The 19753-nt window shown below is 28.3% G+C and overlaps 1 protein-coding gene across 2 annotated transcripts in view; it reads left to right on the top strand.

Annotated features, from left to right (window-relative positions):
* LOC107452468 (thyrotropin-releasing hormone receptor-like) overlaps positions 1-19753 on the top strand; it is an 88502-nt gene that overhangs the window by 38590 nt on the left and 30159 nt on the right. For both annotated transcript variants that reach the window (XM_071182416.1, XM_071182417.1), the window contains exon 2: positions 566-1065. In XM_071182416.1, coding sequence (XP_071038517.1) covers positions 566-1065 — 500 coding nt within the window. The remainder of the gene's footprint in view (positions 1-565; positions 1066-19753) is intronic.

Genomic DNA, 19753 nt, shown 5'->3' with positions numbered 1-19753 from the left:
AAATCGCTATTTTAAGCATGACAGATTAAATGAACAATTCGATGCTTATTTATATAGATTAAATATCCGGTTGATGATGTCATTTTCACATAAACTTGCACCTAGGGTCCTGAATTCAGCATCACAACTATATTTTGGGTATCAAAAATCCTAATCTGCCGAAAAAAAGTGGGTTTCTTCAGAGAAAGTAAATATTGGAGAATGATTTCGTAACTTCTGCTTGATTGTGTCTTTGTTTAGTGTATGATTTGAGATGACTCCATCGAACCATTAAGCTTGAGTTTTATATCATGAAGATCCGATCATTGGATCAAAAGTTATTCAGAGTGGTCCTTTTTTTATTACGCACTGTACAATCATGCTCTTCTATTTGCTAACCCTCCTTACCTTCTTTCTTGCTGCCGTTAAAGCTGATATTGTCTCCTCTTTGCGTTAAATTTAGTAATAGGCTATGAAATCTTCAAATTCCTTAAATTTATTTTTTAACCTTAAAATACACGCTTTACACATTCTCGACACTCGTCAAATTTCATTTAAATTCTAATAAATTTTCTTTTTATTTTAGGTGATGAATGGATTTGGGGCAGATGGGGCTGTGCCATTTTTATCTTTCTGCAGTATCTTGGAATCAATGCCTCATCTCTGTCAATAACGGCATTTACCATTGAGCGTTACATTGCCATATGTCATCCGATGAAAGCTCAATTCATTTGCACCGTGAATCGAGCCAAAAAGATCATCATCGGGGTATGGATATTTGCCTCCATCTATTGTAGTCCTTGGCTCTTCCTCACCAAGACAGCACCCATATATTACAAGGGTTATGAGGATTTAGAAACGTGTACATTCGCTTTATCCAGAAATCTTTATGTCGGCTATTTTATGGCAGATATGGTTCTTTTTTACGCTTTCCCACTGCTTTTGTCGGTCATTCTGTATAGTCTCATCGCTAAAATTCTGTTCACAAACGAGATTCCAAAGACTCCTGGCAAAAAGAATGGTTCAACTCCGTTGTCTACAGGAGATTCAAAGAAGTCCAACAACAACTATAATGCTAGAGTACAAGTGAGTATTTTGAATTGTTGATTTCTTAAAAGAGATTAAAATTATTTTTACAAATATTCAGATTATTCATCTCTACTTATCTCGTTATTTTTTTTAAATTATTTTTACAAATATTCAGATTATTCATCTTTACTTATCTCGTTATTTTTTTAAAATTATTTTTACAAATATTCAGATTATTCATCTCTACTTATCTCGTTATTTTTTTAAAATTATTTTTACAAATATTCAGACAGATTATTCATCTCTACTTATCTCGTTATTTTTTTTGCAATATTTTTTTAAATGACTAAGAAGCCTCCGCCCGTGTTCGCTCCACTCTCCAGCAACCCTTGTGGTGCCCTCTCATTCAACTTTTTTATATTTTTCCTAGAAAATTTCCATTTATTACAAAAAAAGTCATTTGGTCTATAAAATATCTAATAAAATATCTAATAAAATAAGATTTTCTTAAAATTTTTATCGTAAGAAAGTGATTACTTGGATTATTTCAAAAAACTCAACTCCCTGAACTTGAAATAAATATTTCTTAACTTGAGAATTTAGAATGTGTGATGCAATAAGAAGCAATAAGTATGAAATAATTTTTCTTATAAGCTACACATTTCTCTCAGAGTTACTATATTGCTGATACAGGTTAACGTAAACGGTAGATGTAAAGCCCGTTGAATATGGTAGATCACCCCAAACTCAGGCCTGATCCTTATATTTAGCATTAATGTTAATATCTAATAATGGATTTAAAAGTTATTTTAATAATGCTTTGATTCTCTTCATATACCTTCACTTACTTCCCCCTTTATTATAACACGTAAAACATGATCAGCATATGCTTTTTTATGTTAAGTGCGAAAAATAAAAAACGGACAACCCTGAATGACTTTTGATCGAATGATCGGAATTTCACTCTCTAGGAATCAATATTAATGGCTCAAAGGGGTAACCAGAAATAAGCTAATTAATTAGTGCAGCTAATATTTTTAGTTACGAAATCAGACACAAAAATGTACTTTCTCTGAATAAACATACCTTTCTTTCAGCGAATTCGAGCTTCGGACTCCCCCTTCCCCAATAAGGGGAGTTCCGCAATCTGGGAAATATGGCCCTCAGAGTTTGATTAGCAGAGCAATTCAAAATTTGGATGTGAGTTTTATTTACTTATTTTGCGTATTTAGCTATATTTTGCGAATTTCTTAAGCGACTTGAAATATTTTTGCACACAATTATAACATTCGTTTATCCAAAGATATTTCCATGCAAAACATAAATTTTAGTAAATATCGATTATTTTTTATTATTTTATTTAATAATAATCGTTGAAATCTCGAATTGCAAAGTATGCAAATCTTCACATCATTTCTAAGTATGTAAATTGATATGTCAAAATACAAAAATTGAGTAAAATCGTTTGAATAATTTCTGAGAAATCGAATATTAAAAAAGTCGAAAAAAATCAGTTTCTTAGGACCTATTCAATCGATTTCGCTCAAATTTTGAATTTTTCCATGTAAAATTAAACACTTTAGTTTGGAGTAAAACAGTGTATATCTTACGGTTCAAAAATTTTGGACTATTGTTAATTAATATAATAAAAGCAATATATATTTATTTAACTATATTTTTTGCATGGAATCATCTTTGATAAATGAATTTTGCAATTGCGAGCAAAAAATTTTCATTTCGCTTAAAAAATTTTTAAGATATTACGAAATATGCAAATAGTAAAAATAACATTAAAAGGCTCAAACTTTGGATCCTCTCCTGACCCACTATGGTGATCTACTATGGTGACCATATTTCACAGGTTGCGGCAACCCCTTAAATTTTGGGGCTCAGAAACCTGAATCCTTTGAAAAATAGGTATGTTTATTCAGAGAAATAACGACTTTTTGTCTGATTTCGTAACTCAAAAAATCATCCGCATTAACTAAATATCATATTTAATTCCCCTCCCCCCTTTGAACCATTAAGAATGAGTTCTAGATGGGGAAGATTAGAACATTAGATCAAAAGTTATTCATGGAGGTCTGTTTTTTTTAAATTTTTCGCGGTGTACATTTCTTTTACAATGGGGATGGGTTGGAAAAAACGAAGAATACTTTAATTGTATTGAACAAATTTATCTTTTTCTTTGGATTGAACAAATATTTCCCTTTCTTTTGATTTGAACAATTATTTCTTTCTTTCTTTGATTTCTAAAAAAATATTCATTTACTTTGCTTTTTATTTTACTTTAGCTTATTTTGTGCTTCACTTTGAATTTTATTTTATGCTCTGCACTGAAATTTATACTTTACAATTTATCTTTATACACTGTTAAAACTTTCATTCTAAAATTATGGTGAAATAACTGGCAGCTGTCTGCTAATCCGTTTAAACGTAAAGTTCACGGTAAAGAGCATTTTTTCCCCTTATGGTTTTGAAACCATTTACGAAAAGTGTGGTTATAAAACCATGAATACAAAACTATATGGTTTTCTAACTATATTTTCAACTAGCATTTTTCAAAAACGTTAAAAAAAATTATTATTTAACTAAACATAGGAGCTCTGCTTTTCGTAAGGTAATGGGCATTGGAGAGTGCCGGACACTGGATAGGAATGGAGGAAATGTTGTGGTGTCAATATTAGGACTCGAACTGCTGCATTGCCGGTTATGAGATTGACAGATAAGCCCACTCGGCTATGATATGTATGCAGTTGAAAAGAACTAAGTAGATTCATTAGGTGGTTCTAGTTGGTGGGATAAGATTCTGGTTGTTTAACAGTATTATGTGAAAGCAGTTAATAAACAGTTTTTCTCATACTTAACAGTTTGATTACCATTTTATTTATGGTTATTTGGCTGTTTTGATTAAATATGGGAAAATAACCATTCAATATTAACCATTATTAATATTGTTATTTAACCATTTTTTCCGAGAAATTTCTAAGAGTGTACTTTACCTTATACATTGCGTTTTAATTTACCTGACGTTTGACATTTCTTCCCTTTCTACTTTATTTACTACTTTGCGTTTTACTTTACACTTTATATTTGATGCTTTACATATTTCTTCACTCTCCACTTTACTTTTTTTCACACATAACTTTATATTTTATGCTTTACTTTGCGCTTTAATTTTCTTAATACTTCATGCTTTACTTTTACTTTATAATTTACACTTTATTTTAATTACTACTTCATGATTTACCTTACATAATAATTTATGCTCTACTTTGCTTTAATCATACTTTCTTCGCTTTAGTTTTTACTTTACTTTACTTTACGCTTCACTTTACTTTACGCTTTTCTTTAATTCATTTTTCACGTTACACATTTTTTACTTCTACCATTTGCAATAATTCAACCATTCCTATTTTAAGAGAGGGTGCCCAGAGGAAAAAATTCCAGTAAAATTACCTAACTGTATGATAATGACATTTATAAGACAAAAAAACATTATTCTGATCAACATAACTAAAATAGTTAATCAAAAGTATTTTCATTAGTATAACGTTTATTTCTTTTTGATAAGCTTAGATTACACTCTGGAAAGAAAATATTACAGATTTCTTAGTTGCATAAACACAGTGCATGGCATTCCTAATAATAATCACTAAGAAGACAAATGAAAATTTAAAAAAAAAAAACGAAGAAAAGTAATTTAAACAAATGAGCTTGTCCATTTTGAAATTTTTTTAAACCATAATACCGTTTAAACTTGCTACATACTTAATGCGTTGCTACTTTAAACATTGTTACAGTACTTCATAAATCAAGTTACATGTTACTATGATTTATCTTGAATTAAAAAAACCTGTTTTAATATTAAATATTAACAAATTGAGCTTCTCTGCTATAATTTTTAAAATGTTTTAAACCGTAATAATACTTAAATATATTTCACAGATAATGCGGTGCTAATTTTGGCAGCATTACAGCACTTCATAAACTAAGTTTCACTATACTATGGTTTATTTTGAAGAAAACTTGGTTTGATTCAAAATCTTAATAAAATTACAGCAAATTTGTACTATAATATGGTTCAAAGTATCAATATTATAATTCATTGTTAAAATGATTTTTCTGCTTTTGCATTTTTGCATTGTAGCGGTAATTACTTCGCATAATTATTTCTTCTTTTTTTTTTNTTTTTTTTTTTTTTTTTTTTTTTTTTTTTTTTTTTTTTTTTTTTTTTTTTTTTTTCAATATCACTATTATTAATTTCTAAAGTTAAGACTAAGTTATTGACAGTTCTCTTAAAAGTCATCAGAAAAAAAGAATTATTTTGAGAAAAAAAATTAAGACAAAAATAAATTTAGTTTCATAATCACGTACTAAGACAATGGAAAATTTATTTTCATCAGATTTTATAGCGAAAGTATGAAAACACTAGTTCTAAGTATTTTATGATGTTTTTTTTTAAATAGATCCTTATGTTCCTTAAAGACAAACAGATAAAATATGTAAACTATAAAAAATTATAAAATGCGAAAAAAAAAACATTTAAATTGTCTAAACGTTCGAGTGCTTAATTTAAAAAAAATACACATTATGCTTGTAAACGAAAATTGATTTTTTTATAGAAATGCTTTTGCTTTATTATACTCAAATATTGGTTTCATAAATAATAAAACTAATTTGTAGCATACTGTTTTCTAATAAAAAATAGGAAGAAAAAAAAAGTCGAATTAAATCATGAAACTAAGTATAATTTTCAATGGCATCAAATATCTTGGGACATACTTTTACTATTAAGTGTTTTTGTAAACTACCGACTCGTAGAAAAATTCTTTTAAAGCTACATTTTCCTATGTTAATTTGTATTATTCTTATTTTTTTTAATTTTTATTTTAAATTTTACAATTCAAATTTTGTAATAAGCTTATTTGTAATAACTTTCATTTATTGTTTTGGTTACTTTGAAGAGCCATTGTGGGAGAAACAATAAAAGAAAAAATACATACAAAAGAATTAAAATGTGAAGAATGCGTGGAAATTATGAAATGAATTATTTATAGCAACTTATTAAATTGGTTTTCTAAATTTTTTTTCTTACAAGTGTGTTCTTCTACATATTTAAAAAAATGGATTTTAAAAAAATATATTTCAAAATATATTTCAAAGTTAATTTTCTTTTGCCAATTGTTTTAAACTGCTTTCATCTTGAATTGCATCAAATTTAACGAGTGTAAAAATAAGATATGTCCTGAAATATAAATTCTACATTACAGATATATTAAAAACAAGTCCACTCTAACATTTAAAACCTTCTTAGTCTATAATAATCCTTACTTGAATTTTAGAGGAATACCCATTAAAAGGTAACATAGTCGGTCTATTGAAAGCTAATCCGATTTTGATGCTAAAAATAGAACCAAATAACAGACTTTAAGCTCTCAGACTGAGGTAATTTATTTTAAGAAGATTATTGCAGAATTTAAATTTCATGTAAATAAATTATTTTGGGTGCAGTGATGTATTTCAATGGCTCTTTCAAATTTTTAATTTCGTTTAAAGAATGAATTCAAATTTTGAAATGAACTTCAAAAGTAAAATTCATTTTATGCTCAGCAGTTTTTCTACCCTGAAGAAAGAGATATGGTCAAAACTACCAGAAAGTTATAAAATTTGCCATGTTCCTGGCTCTATGGGAAAATCAAAAAGCTCATTGGTTTTTACCCTAGTAATGAGTGTTAAATTTTGTAATGTGTGTTAAAATTTGGTAAATGTAATAAAATTTGGAAAATTTAATAAAATTTGGAAAATTTAATAAAATTTGGTAATTTTATCATGATACCATAGAGCATGGCATAAAAACTAGTTATTCGGTTAAATTTACTTTTAAGTTTGATATTTTTACTTATTGTGTGGTATTAAGAATTATAATTTTTAAAACCAAAATTTCCGGTAAATCGTTACATATATGAATGGAACAGTTACAAAATAATTAGTTTGAATACCATATATTTTGGTTTCATTACCAGAGTTAGAGATGTTTTTTTTTACCAAAAATGTCATTTCTATAAAGTACGGTAGTTTTACTAGAATTTTTTTTCCGAGTAAATATTATCCAGTCCTTTATCTAAGTTCATTAAAGATAAGCATGTATATTAATATGATTGACAGTTCATCGAACAAGATGAAATACTAAACTCATTAAACTCATTAAAAACAATATATAAATGTCAATGATGTTTCAACATTAAACCTTGTACAAAATTTAATTATAATTTATTCTCATAAAAAGGAATATTTGGTTTTGTTTAAGAGTCTTTGAAATATTTTAACAATAATTTACAATTAAACACAATTAAAATAATTTAAAATAATCAACAATGTTTTAAAATTGAAGCACGTGTATAATTTATTTAATATTTAACCACATGAATTACATTGATATTCAATACGCTTGAATAATTTAATAGTAATTTTTTTGATCTGCATTGTTTTAAATATTCATCAGTTTTCTTTTTTTAATTTACAAAACTATTTAAAATATTTATTTTTAACTTAAATAGCTTGGTCTATTAAGTTACTTAAGCATTAACAATTAGTTTTTACTATTTTTCTCCTCAATAGATAAAAATATGATTTTGAGCATTTTTAACAACATTAGCTTTGTTAAAAAGTCCTCCAAGAAGGCAAATTTCTCCCAATACTCGCACAAGGAGCTCCCTTGTCTTCTGGATTGGATTCATAATTACAAGGCTACGGAGTTGAACATTAGTAGTCGTAAACCCATAAAATTGGGTCGGCTGTTCAACGACGGGTAAAAAATAGAATAAAACATTAGCTTTAGAGCCGTGATGGCTCTGGGGATAAAGAGTTTGCCTTACAGTGAGGTGAACTGGGTTCAAATCCTAGCGGTTGTTGGTCGATACAAATTCCGCATCCGACTTACACCGACCACAGTGCTGAAAAAAATATCCTCAGTGGTAGACGGATCATGGGTTAGAGTCCCCTTGACGCCAGCCCAACAGGGGGAGGTTTTCGCGGTTTTCCTCTCCATATATGTAGCACAAATGTGTGTAAGTTCCTTCAAAAAGTTCTCCCTGAAGACAAAATTTCCTCCCAAATGCTTGATTCAGGAGTTCTCTTGCCTTCTGGATTGGGTTCAAAATTCCACGGCTACGGAATTGAACGTTACTAGGAATTGAACTGAATTGAACTAAACCCGAAAATTGGGTCGGCAGTTGAACGACGGTAATAAAATAAAATGAAAGCATTAGCTTCAAACATAGATATTTTACTTACCTTAATTCTAAATTTTATTTTGTCTACTTTAAATTGAGGTAGCTCTAACGTATTAACACGATAATTAATGACCAGAACCATTGTTTAAACCCCAATAGCCTTAAGAATAGTTACAAGCATCTGTAGAGCTATGCTTCATCAGAAATAGTTGCGAATACTTCCTATCAATCATCAACCAATCTCAGAGAACTTCATTTAATATCAAGTTGCCGATCAATTATTTCTTTTATTTTCTTTACTTTTATTTTCAGAAGTAGGAAACCTAATCGCATTTACGCCGATTCAGTTTCAGAGTGTAGCGTAACTACCACTACAACTATTCAATTCTCATTCTTTAGTATATAACGCATGTTAACATAATTCTATAATGAGGTACCTTTTTATAAATGACGATTGACGTTGATACTAGCCTAGATCTACATGGATGACTCGCAGATGTGATCAGAACACGCCTGAAACGCCCACTTTGATTTGAACACACCTAGTTCGATGGATGATTCACAATGAACAGTTGGCTTGCTATTTGTGACAGTGATATTGTTCTCCTCATGCTGTTGCTACTCGCCCGGTAAACTTAATACAGCTTTCCCTCGCAAAACTGCCTCTCGCAAAACTGCAATGAATCAACCAGTGATATCCATTCATCGAATTTAACCACAGATAAAATTCTGGAGGGCAAGTAATGTAGCATAGCTACAACTACAATTATTATATTCCAATTCACTAGCATGTAAGACATGTTACCTCGATTTTATCTTGAGATACCTTTTGATACATGACAGTTGACAATGTTGGTAACCTAGCTCCACAAGAGGTTTGCGAAATATCAAGAAACGTTTTTAAAAACTAGATGCACCGTAGGTGCTCCAAATATTCCGAAACGTTACGGGATTTTTTTTTACTAGGTACTATTGATGAAATAGGGTTATTTATTTATATTTATTTAATTTAATCAGACATGTGATATATTAGTCTGAAAATTAATGTAATGCTGCCTGCAATAATGATTGATATTTAAATATGTTTAAAACTTTTATTCGCGAATTAGTATAAAATACATATTTGTTTATTTTAATTTTGAATGTGATATATTTATCCAGAATATATTTTTAATTGTTTTATTACTTTTGTTTATTTTAAACAGATAAATCTTTTAGGAAAATTTCATGTTAAAAGAGAAAATTTATAATACTTCAATCATTATTTTCTTATATTTTTTAATATTCTTTAGATTTATAAAGTTAAGTAGTCTCAATTGTCCTGAATTTAATACAGAATGAGACACTAAACAGAACTTTAGGTTATATTCATTTTTTTTTCAAATTTATCATGCTATGCGAAATATATGTTTTTCTATGGCAGACTTTGCTTTCCCATCTCAGTAGCAGAGGGGAAAAAGCGAAGTTTTTGAAGAAGTGCCGCAAAATTTTTATTGTAACGTTCTGTCAATTCCCGATCCCAAAAGGCCACGATATTGACGTTACTAACATTCGATGTTTATTTTCAATAATATTTTTTATACCGTTTCTGATAGTCGCATGGTGGTCCGCTAGGGAGCACAGTTGTCGCCTTAAGGGCAATTAGGAGATTAGCATATGTGTTTGTTTTAAAGTTAGTTTTAGTAGCTAAATTTTACATTGTCGTTGCCATCAGAGTTATACAAAATAAGTGGTATGTGAAATCCAGCCTGGTTTACTGCTCCTTGTCTTCCCTTCTGTCCTTCAGTATGAAATGCAGCAATTAAAAATTCGCCGTGCGTATTAATATCCAACATCGAGAAACAGAATATGCGGATGATTGGAAGTTGGTTGTACATTTTAATCTTAAGTATTATCTCATGTATTCGAACTAGAAATACCCGGTATGAGATTTGGAGTAACCATCTAATCTAAGATAGCCTCATCTTTACTGCTGAATAGTGTTCTGAAATAAAAGATGGAAAATGATGTGAGCATTGGAAAGGCATTTTGTTTGGATGTTTATGGTACAAAAGCGAGCTTGATTGCCTGGAACGCTTATATGTTTTGACCAGCGACTATATGGCAAAGTGTATTAGACCATGTTTCAACTAAAATGCTTTTCCAATTCCCATGAATTTGTGACCTTTTGCTTGATACCCTGATGAATATCAGAAAAAATCTGACTGTTGTGTATTGCAAGGAAAAAATTTATCTTACGCTATTTTAACTACAGTTCTGATTAAAAAAAAAAAAAACTTATGGTTAAAAGAAATAAATATATGGTATCTAATCCATTCATTTTGAATTTTTTCCTTTCATTTGGTACCGGTTTACCGGAAATTCCAGTTTTCAAAATCATAGTTGTTATTACTACACATTAAGTAAAAAATAAAAAAAAACTGAAATGTTAATTTCACCTAGTGGGTGCTTTTACTCCATTACTATAATGTATCATGATAAATATACAAACTTTCCTCACATATTACAAAACCATATTTTATAGATTTAATTTTCTCTAAATCATCATCAAGGTGCATCGGTAAAAGTTAATTAAGCCTTCTTGTATTCACAGAGAGTTAGAAACACGGTAAATTTTCCCATATTCTAGTAGTTTTGATCATAATTTTTCCATCAGTGTAGATTTCAAATCTGAGTCATATTTGATGAGTCATAATATAATGTTTTTATCATGGAATTTAATAACTTATTGGATTAAGTGTTTGTGATTTCAAAAATGTATACAATTAAGAGCAATTTCGTACAATATTACAAGAATTTGTCAAATGCTTTATTTTCTAGTCAATTTTGACAATCTTAGAAAATAGACTGTCCAAAACAACAAAATCACATTACTTATTATATATTTCATACATTTTTAATCTGTAAAGTAACATCATGATATTTCTGCATTTTGAAATATTCAACTGCATAAGAAGCGAAATATTTTAGCAAAATTTCTACCTGCATGACACTTATTCACATGACTATGTTTTAGTTGAAATAAATAATAAACTATTGACATTAATTCCTCCAAAACAGATTAAATAAGGTAACAATTAATTAAGGTAAATTTCATTTTTACTTTTAGAATAACTATTTTAAGAGTAACTAAAGCCTCGTTCAGAAATCCATTATAATTTCTTTTTCACAGTAAACTTCAGTATCCAGTGGTTCTAGCTGCAATATTTTTTCAGGCTTTATTTAACATTTAAAAATTCTGTATTGCTCATTAAAATTTTTGCGAGTTTCACGTTTCACTTTTTTTTTCTTTTTAAATATCATAATTTCAGCGCCGTTATTCTGATAACTTTCACTATTGATAATAATAATGTAATAATAGTGAAACTTATATTGAGGTATTAAGAATATTTTTAATTTACTTTAAGGCTTAACGTAATAAAAAGAAATGATGGAGAGTAGTTTCAAAAATAAACTTATGAAATTAAATTTTTGAAAGAAATTTAAATTCTTAAATAAATGTTTGTTGAACTTTTTTTTCAAAAATTATAGGAAACAGTTTTCCACTCAAATCACAATTAAAGATTTGCTATTATAAAAAAATTTTAAACAAAATGAAATACTGATTTTAAGAATAAAGGCTCTCACACTCTCAAAAATAAAACTCTCAGTTTTTACGATTGAGCTTTATTTCATTAATGTTAAGAATTATTCCGTCACGAAATCACGAAAATTTTTTCAAAAAGCGAAATCTTAAATATATGACGTAAATGTTTCTTCTCATCGCAGTGCATTATAGGATATTAACTAAACTGAAGAAGCTGGAATGAAGACCAAACAATCGTCAATAGTGAGACAAAACAAGCCGACAGACCTGTATGGTGGTCAAATTCAAATATCTCTCTCCTCGTGTCTGGAAAATCTCGAGTTCGAATCTCACTCTGCTCCTTCTCTTTCGTGTTGTTTGGGCTACGTTCTTTAACCTATGTGATGCCCAAGATAAAGGGATCATTAGTTTTTTTTTTTTTTTTTTTTTTTTTTTTTTTTTTTTTTTTTTTTTTTTTTTTTTTTNTTTTTTTTTTTTTTTTTTTTTTTTTTTTGAAAAAAAAAAACAATGACGAAATATTTCTTCAAATTTGAAGAAATTCCTTTTCATAAAGAAGGGTCGATAGTTTATTTCGTCGCTTTGGCGAAATTTTTACACGGAGCATATGCCAGAAAACGGTTTCGTCAAGGACAATTAGTTTCGGGAAATTTAAGCATCCGTTTTTATAGTGCGCATGCGTGGCAAAGAAAGAAATAAGTTTAGAGAAATTAGGTGTATAGAATATAATAACTAATAAATAAAGAGTCTTTTCTTATTTATATCTATTACTTAAACTGATTAATGAAATTTCTTTCTTTATTTCTCTCAACTTTTTTTTCCGTTTAAACGCACGAATAGCAGTGTTCAATATGTTCTATTCATCTTATATACCATTGATTAGTATCATAACCACACAGATTTGCTAATTAAATTATACACATCTGTGCATTCAATATGCTATGTATACAACTTTGCTATCAATAATTTAATTTATAGACTGTTAGAATTTTCATTCCAAAATTACTGTAAAATACCAAAAGCAGTCTGCTCATCCGATTACGTTTACCATAAAGAACATTTTTTTACCTTTACGGTTTCGAAACCTTTTACAACCAGTATGAATAAAGAACCATGAATACAAAACTATACGGTTTCTTAGCCATTTACAACTTGCATAGGTTCAAAATCTTTAAAAAAAATTTAACTGGACATTGGAGCTAAGAATTTCGTTAGGCAATGGGCATTAGAGCTAAGGTTGAGTTGTGCTTTATCAAATTAACCATGAAATGAGGGTTGATTAGTTGATATGGTTGTTTTACCTATAGTAAAAGATGAGAGATATTAGATTATATTGTGTTAAGCAGCTTTGTAGTGTTGCTATCTTAGTGTTACTATGCGTGAATAAGAGTATAATATTCTTACTGTCCAGGGTTGCAAATTGGGAGTGCAGGACATAGGAAACTCTTCATGTGTTGAAGGGAATTGAGAAAATATTGCGGTATCAACACTGGGACTGGAACTCCCATTCTGTTTGTCAGGACATAGACAAATAAACCCTTTTGGCTATAATATGTACCCAGCTTCAAGGAACTAAAAAGATTCATTTGGTGGACCTGATTAATGTGATAAAATTCTGGTTGTTTGAAAGTATTAAGTAAAAGCAGTTTATAAACGGTTTTTCTCTCAGTTAATAGTTTGATTGCCATCTTATTTACGGTTATTTGTATGTTATATTTGAATATGGTAAAATAACAATTAAATAAATTGTTATTTAACCATTTTTCCAAGAAATAACTAACGGTGTATATGATTAAAAGATGAAAAGATGATTGTAGTCATTCGATTTCGAGCATTCTTAACTGACAGAAAATGATATGAGATAATCAGTTATAAACAAGAATGTTCAGATATCTTTAGTGGTCATCAATTTAAAATTAATAAAGTTTATAACGGTATTAACTTATTAAACGAAATTTCACAGTAATATTTAAAGATCACTGTTTCTGAATTTTATTCTATGATTCTTAAAATTAAAAATTTAAAATTAAAAGTATCGATACTTTATTATATTATAAAGTTACCTTATTATATTTCCTTTTTAGGCTACATTTTACTGGAGAATTTAGTAACTATATTGAAGTTATTGAATCAGAAAAAATATACAATTATTTCTTAATAAGTTACGTTTAGTTCTTACATAAAATATATGTAAAACTGTGCTTAAGCAATGTATGCAAATAAAATAGCAAATAAAAAACTATTTAATAGTTTTAAAAAAAATGAAATTTTTGCACTGAAATTGCAATGAAAAACTAGCAAAATGAGTAGATTTAAGTTTTATCCCATTTGGAAAAATCTATTTTAAATATAATCAAACAATTCTGTAATTGTTTCTGTTGTTGTTTCTACTGACATTTGGACAGGCCAAGCTCACCAGCCATCGGATTTGCGAATTAAGTCAAGTATGTGCGCATCTCGCTTGACGAGCAAGCACCGCAAGGGTGAAAGTTCATCTTAGCTCAGAACCCCACGGATAGATGGCAGCATCACTCATTCGCTAGGCCACTTCCCCAATTTAGACATAGATCAGGGAACCTACCATGAGCTACCGGGAATGGAAAAGTAAAACTGGAAAAAATTTGGTTCCATGAACGTTCAGTACCGTAATATGAACACTCGCTTGGAATCAGACATTCCACGATAATTGGTTTTGAGGGCGAGGCTAAAATTTACATAATCACACAATTTACATAGGATTTTCTTTTTAAGTCTGGAAAAATTAGTATGAATGCTTTCAACTATTCTTTAATTTACTTTATATATACATATATATATATATATATATATATGTACTAGGAACTCTCTGCGTTCCTCTTTTACATACTATAACATGGTTTTCTAAATGAGCAATAAATTAATAAATTCACCAATACGGGGAAAAAAATGTTTTTGATGCGATAAGTCAATTTTATCAAAGGTTTTTTCCCCTCTTATCTAAATTAAAATATAATATGCGCATCTCAAATATTTTAAACAAGGAACAAAAGTTAACTGTCAAAATTGCCAAAGAGAACAGCTAAAAATAAAAAGATCAAATTCAATTCACACTTTTACGAAGAAAATAATAATAATATTTAACCGAGATGACTACAGATGATTACTTTTACTTCTTTTTTTATAAACATTAGTTATATTAGCACATATATTTTCTCTGACATATCTCTTCGTTAATTAAACAGAAGATGAAGATCTAAGCAAGTATATTACNTTTTTGTTTATTTGCTCTGTTACATATATATAAGGGTCATTCTCACAAAAACAGTCATTTTCATGTCCCCAGTATATTTTGCTTGTTTTACAACTTACGAAAGAAAAAATTCAGGGAAAGTGTCCATCAGAATGCAGGCTAACAAAAGAATAAAAATAAAATTACCAATTTTTATATTTTATTTATTTTAGGTAATCAAAATATACCAATATGTCATTCCCTCACTTGTCCCCACTGCTAATTTAAAAAAAGAAAAAAATTGTTTCTGAAATAAATAAAAAAAATTTACAAATTCGTGTTTTTAATTTCAGAATATAGAAATACAGAATTCCGAAAATCAATTTTAAATTAAATTTCTGATAAAAATATTAACACAGCACTATTTTAAACTTTGTCCTTAGTGTTTCGCATCATTCCCTCACAACAATGTTTTTATCACCTGCAATCTTCTTAGAATAAAAATATTTCAATAAAAACTTTAGCAGTTAACAACTGGCATCATAGAACAAAATTGCAGTATGCTTCCATTTTCAACTTAAAGAAGCTTTGCTGTGGAATAAATTTGAATGAATCAAACCAGGTAAAATTTTTCACATTTGTCATTCCCTCATGTCATTTTTTAGAGTAAAATAAAATACAACTTCATCGAGGAAGTGGATAATTATATGTTGCTTTCTTGTATGAATATAATTGTATGTGATTAACTTCAAAAATTAAATAGGCCTAACTGTTATTTTTAAATTTTATTAAATTTGTCATTCCCTCACTGGTGTATAAAATGAGGGAATGATTCAAGATGAGTATATTATTAAATTTTTTTTTGTTCAATCGTGCCAGCCAATTTTATTTTCCGAACCTGTAAAAACTATTAAATATATAAAACTAAATTATAAAAAATATTAGATATACTTAGTACGTTATCATTTTCAAACTTTAGATGTAACTTAGATAAAAACATGTATTAAAATAAAATATCATTCCCTCACTATTAGTGTCATTCCTTCACTTTTTAAATAGTAAAATTAATTAATTTATTTATTAATTAATTTTAAAAAATTTAATTAATAAATTAATAAATTAATTTATTAAATTAATTAACTTATTTATTAAATTAATTAATTAATTATTAATCAATATAAATTAATTACTTAAAAAATAATTAATTTAATTATTAAGTATAATTTATAGGATATATACTTTCTTTATAATGCCATTACATATTTCTATTAATATAAAAAGTTTCAGAGCTTTTTATTCACTTTACTTTTTTGGGATTTTATGAACTGAAAAATGACAGTTTTCGTGAGAATGACCCATATATAGATATATATTATTATTATTATCATTCTTATTATTATTAAAAACTGCCACATAAGTCACCACGTATATTCATAGAATTTTTCATTAATAAATATTTCAAATATATTCTTTAAAATGATTTATTATTTGTTTTATGATTATTTTTAAAAAGTACAACATTTAAAATAACGCATATGTTTTAATGGAGCAAAATACAAAATTTTGCACAGGAGCAGTGCATGTGGATAGATCACCAATTATACTTACTTTTAAAACGTAACTAATTAGCAGAAGAATAAAAACATTATCTCGAATGAAAAAGTAGCGTTTACATATTGGTCTTTCAGAAATTAATTAATGGAATTTCCAGAAATTTCATTAGTTTTGCTATTAATTTGTAAATATGACTTAGGTTACTACTTAAGTTATTACTTTGTTTTAATTGTTACGTTATGAAAAAGACTGTTTTTACTGATAGTTAAATAAATATGTTCGTATGAAATTACATTAATTAAAAGATTTGTGTATAAAAATTTTTCGTAATTTCTAAAATCTTTTTACGTATACAATACTTAAAAATGCATAGTTTAAGCAACTGCTTTCACAGCTTTTGTATACCATAACACAAAGTAACACAAAGTTTTCCCTTAATATTTTAATGGAAAAATGAGAATGAATTTTTTTAAATTAATAAAAGAAGAACTAAATATTTATTTCACAAATATTTTTTTCTAATTACTTTTCTATTATTCTTATTCGCATCTTTTATTGTAAATAAATTGTTTTCTTCATAATGCATCCCTGTAATAAATTCTTTAAAATGTGCTGCCATTTGCGAATCGTATAAAGAAATATCGGTGGGAATAAAAATAAAATACTCTTGATTAAAAATTTCATCAATAGAGAATTAAAAAAAATGAATAGGGTAAGAAAAGGTATTGAACAAGGAATATATCCCGCAACAAAGAAATAGTAACAACTATAATATAATGAGAGTATAATTTATATTTCGTTGGCCGTAGTTTCTTACTTAACTCTAAAAGTTCCTTTTTGTTCATACGAAGCAGAATATTTCTCTCTCAATTATCGTTTTGAAAATTACTCAGGCACGGTTTTCTTTTTAGGAATTTTGTTATCTTCTCTTGCGTAATAGAAAAAAAATTATTCAGCGCCATATCGTATTTAGTTCCCAAAAATCATCATTCCATCCAATAATGAGGATTCTGTGTAGTAGATACCGACTGGGGAAAAAAAATGGTTGAGCTTCTTGCCAAGAAACAGTTTCCATGAGATTCATGGTGCCAAAAAAGAAATTCCCGCTTAACGTGACTCATTCCCTGATGGAACTTAATTCCAGTGAGCTCATGGTTGGTACTTGAAAGGGAAGGAAATGTTTTCACATCCCTGCACCAATGGTACTGATCCGAATACAGGTCTTTTGATTCCACAGATTTTAAGAGTACGTATGCCGCATGTGTTCGGTGGGTCTTATTGGAGTAGAGGATTCCGGTCCTTCTGGACCGGAGTTCAATTTTCTAACCACTGGGTTACCACGGTCCTTAAACAATTCTGGATCCCTCAATTAAATAATTTTTAATGTTAATAAGAATTATGTTACTTGTCACTTATATTATGTTACTTATGTTATGTAAGAATTATGTTGTGTTACTTGTGCTATGTAAGAATTATGTTACTTAAGAATTATGTTTTACGTGGGGTTAATAGGTGCGGATTCATCGAGTGACAAATTAAAGATTAAGTTTCTTACAATTACACAATTATTATGCTCAATTATATTGAAAAATAAAAATCAAATGGCTAACGAGTATTAAATCGAGCCTCATATACTAAAAATTAATTAATATTTCTGTGTTGCTTCATATAATGCTGTGATAGTTTAAACAGGCAGCGCTGTTTGTTTTTTAAAAATATTAAACCCCACCAAATGCATTCATAATAAATTTGGAGAAAAAAATTGATTTTTTACCATAAAATTAATTGAAACTGCAGAAAAAATTTGCTTTTACTCCCTAAAATAGAGTCTAATCAAATGCTTTACAATAAACAAAGGCTTTACTTTGTGAATTACTAATAGCGAACACATAAGTGCTCGTTTGGTGACATTTTTATCAGCGCAAAAGTATAATTTTACCATTGATTAAAAAAATAGAGCATTATTAAAATGCACTTCATGTTCTCTTCAATTTTCCATATTTTAAAACGTGCGATAAAATTGAGTCATTAATAGGACAAAAGTTGAACCTACATAAATTTTTGTGAATTTTTCATGTTAAAATTCATCTGTAATTTTAAAGCTCGGAAGATTAGCCATTACCTATTTTTTCCGTTACACAGAATGCAGACTTTAAAAGTTCAATTGTATTTCGTAAGAAAACCTATTTTTAAACTTTGCTTATTTAGATTTCAAACACTATTCATATTATTTCCGTTTAGTTTTTCAGATTTTCTGCAATCTTTATTGTTGCAATGAAGCATATGATTTTTAAAGCGTGCCTCTAATTGTTTTTGTGAAACTTTCGTTGACTTGATTGACACACAATATAATTTTTAATAAGCACTATATATATATATATATATGACACTTGGGGGCGTATTTAACTATCGCCTTTCAACTCTTATCTGTTTTCTTCTGGCATTGACTTGGTCGATGTCAAAGTTTTCAATAATATAAAATGTCTCAAAATAGGAAAACAAATGTCTCAATGATCTTTTTTTCTCTATTTTATATAGTAATTTGAGACCCTTAAGGGATCACAATACCTAAAGAATGGACAAATAATCNTATATATATATATATATATATATAAAGATACTATAATATACTGCACTCACGATTAAAATTATAAAAATCAGGTTACCACTTTTGATAGGCATTCAAATTTGATCTTTTAAAACCAATAAACTATTTCAAAGAAATTGGGGGAAAAATCCTTCTTTTAACAAGGAAAAAACCCTCAATTTTGGATCTGTATAGAAAAAAATATATATTTTGACCAAAACAACGTATAATATTTACCAATATTCAAGTGCTTATAAGAATTTAAGCAACATGTTATACTCAAACGAATTACCGAAATTTAATGTAATAAGTCTATTGCAAATCTAGAAATACTACGTGCAATGGGAAGAAACGCGAATTTAGCAAAAGAGATTCAAAGACCAAAGTTTCAACTAAATAAGTTTAATCAAAATGCTCGAGTTTGTAAATGATTCCAGTTTAATGAATAATTGAAATCTATTCAAACGATTAAAATCCATTTCCTTTAAAATTTTAATGAACATTTACTACTATGTTCGGAACAGTTGGTTCACTGACAATAGGCCTAATTTCTAAGTTTCTAGCTTTCTTATATTTCT

Source organism: Parasteatoda tepidariorum, chromosome 6 (assembly GCF_043381705.1).
Source record: "Parasteatoda tepidariorum isolate YZ-2023 chromosome 6, CAS_Ptep_4.0, whole genome shotgun sequence".
Lineage (NCBI taxonomy): Eukaryota > Metazoa > Arthropoda > Arachnida > Araneae > Theridiidae > Parasteatoda > Parasteatoda tepidariorum.
The sequence above is the reverse complement of the archived record's forward strand: the minus strand, read 5'-3'. Positions and strand labels throughout refer to the sequence as shown.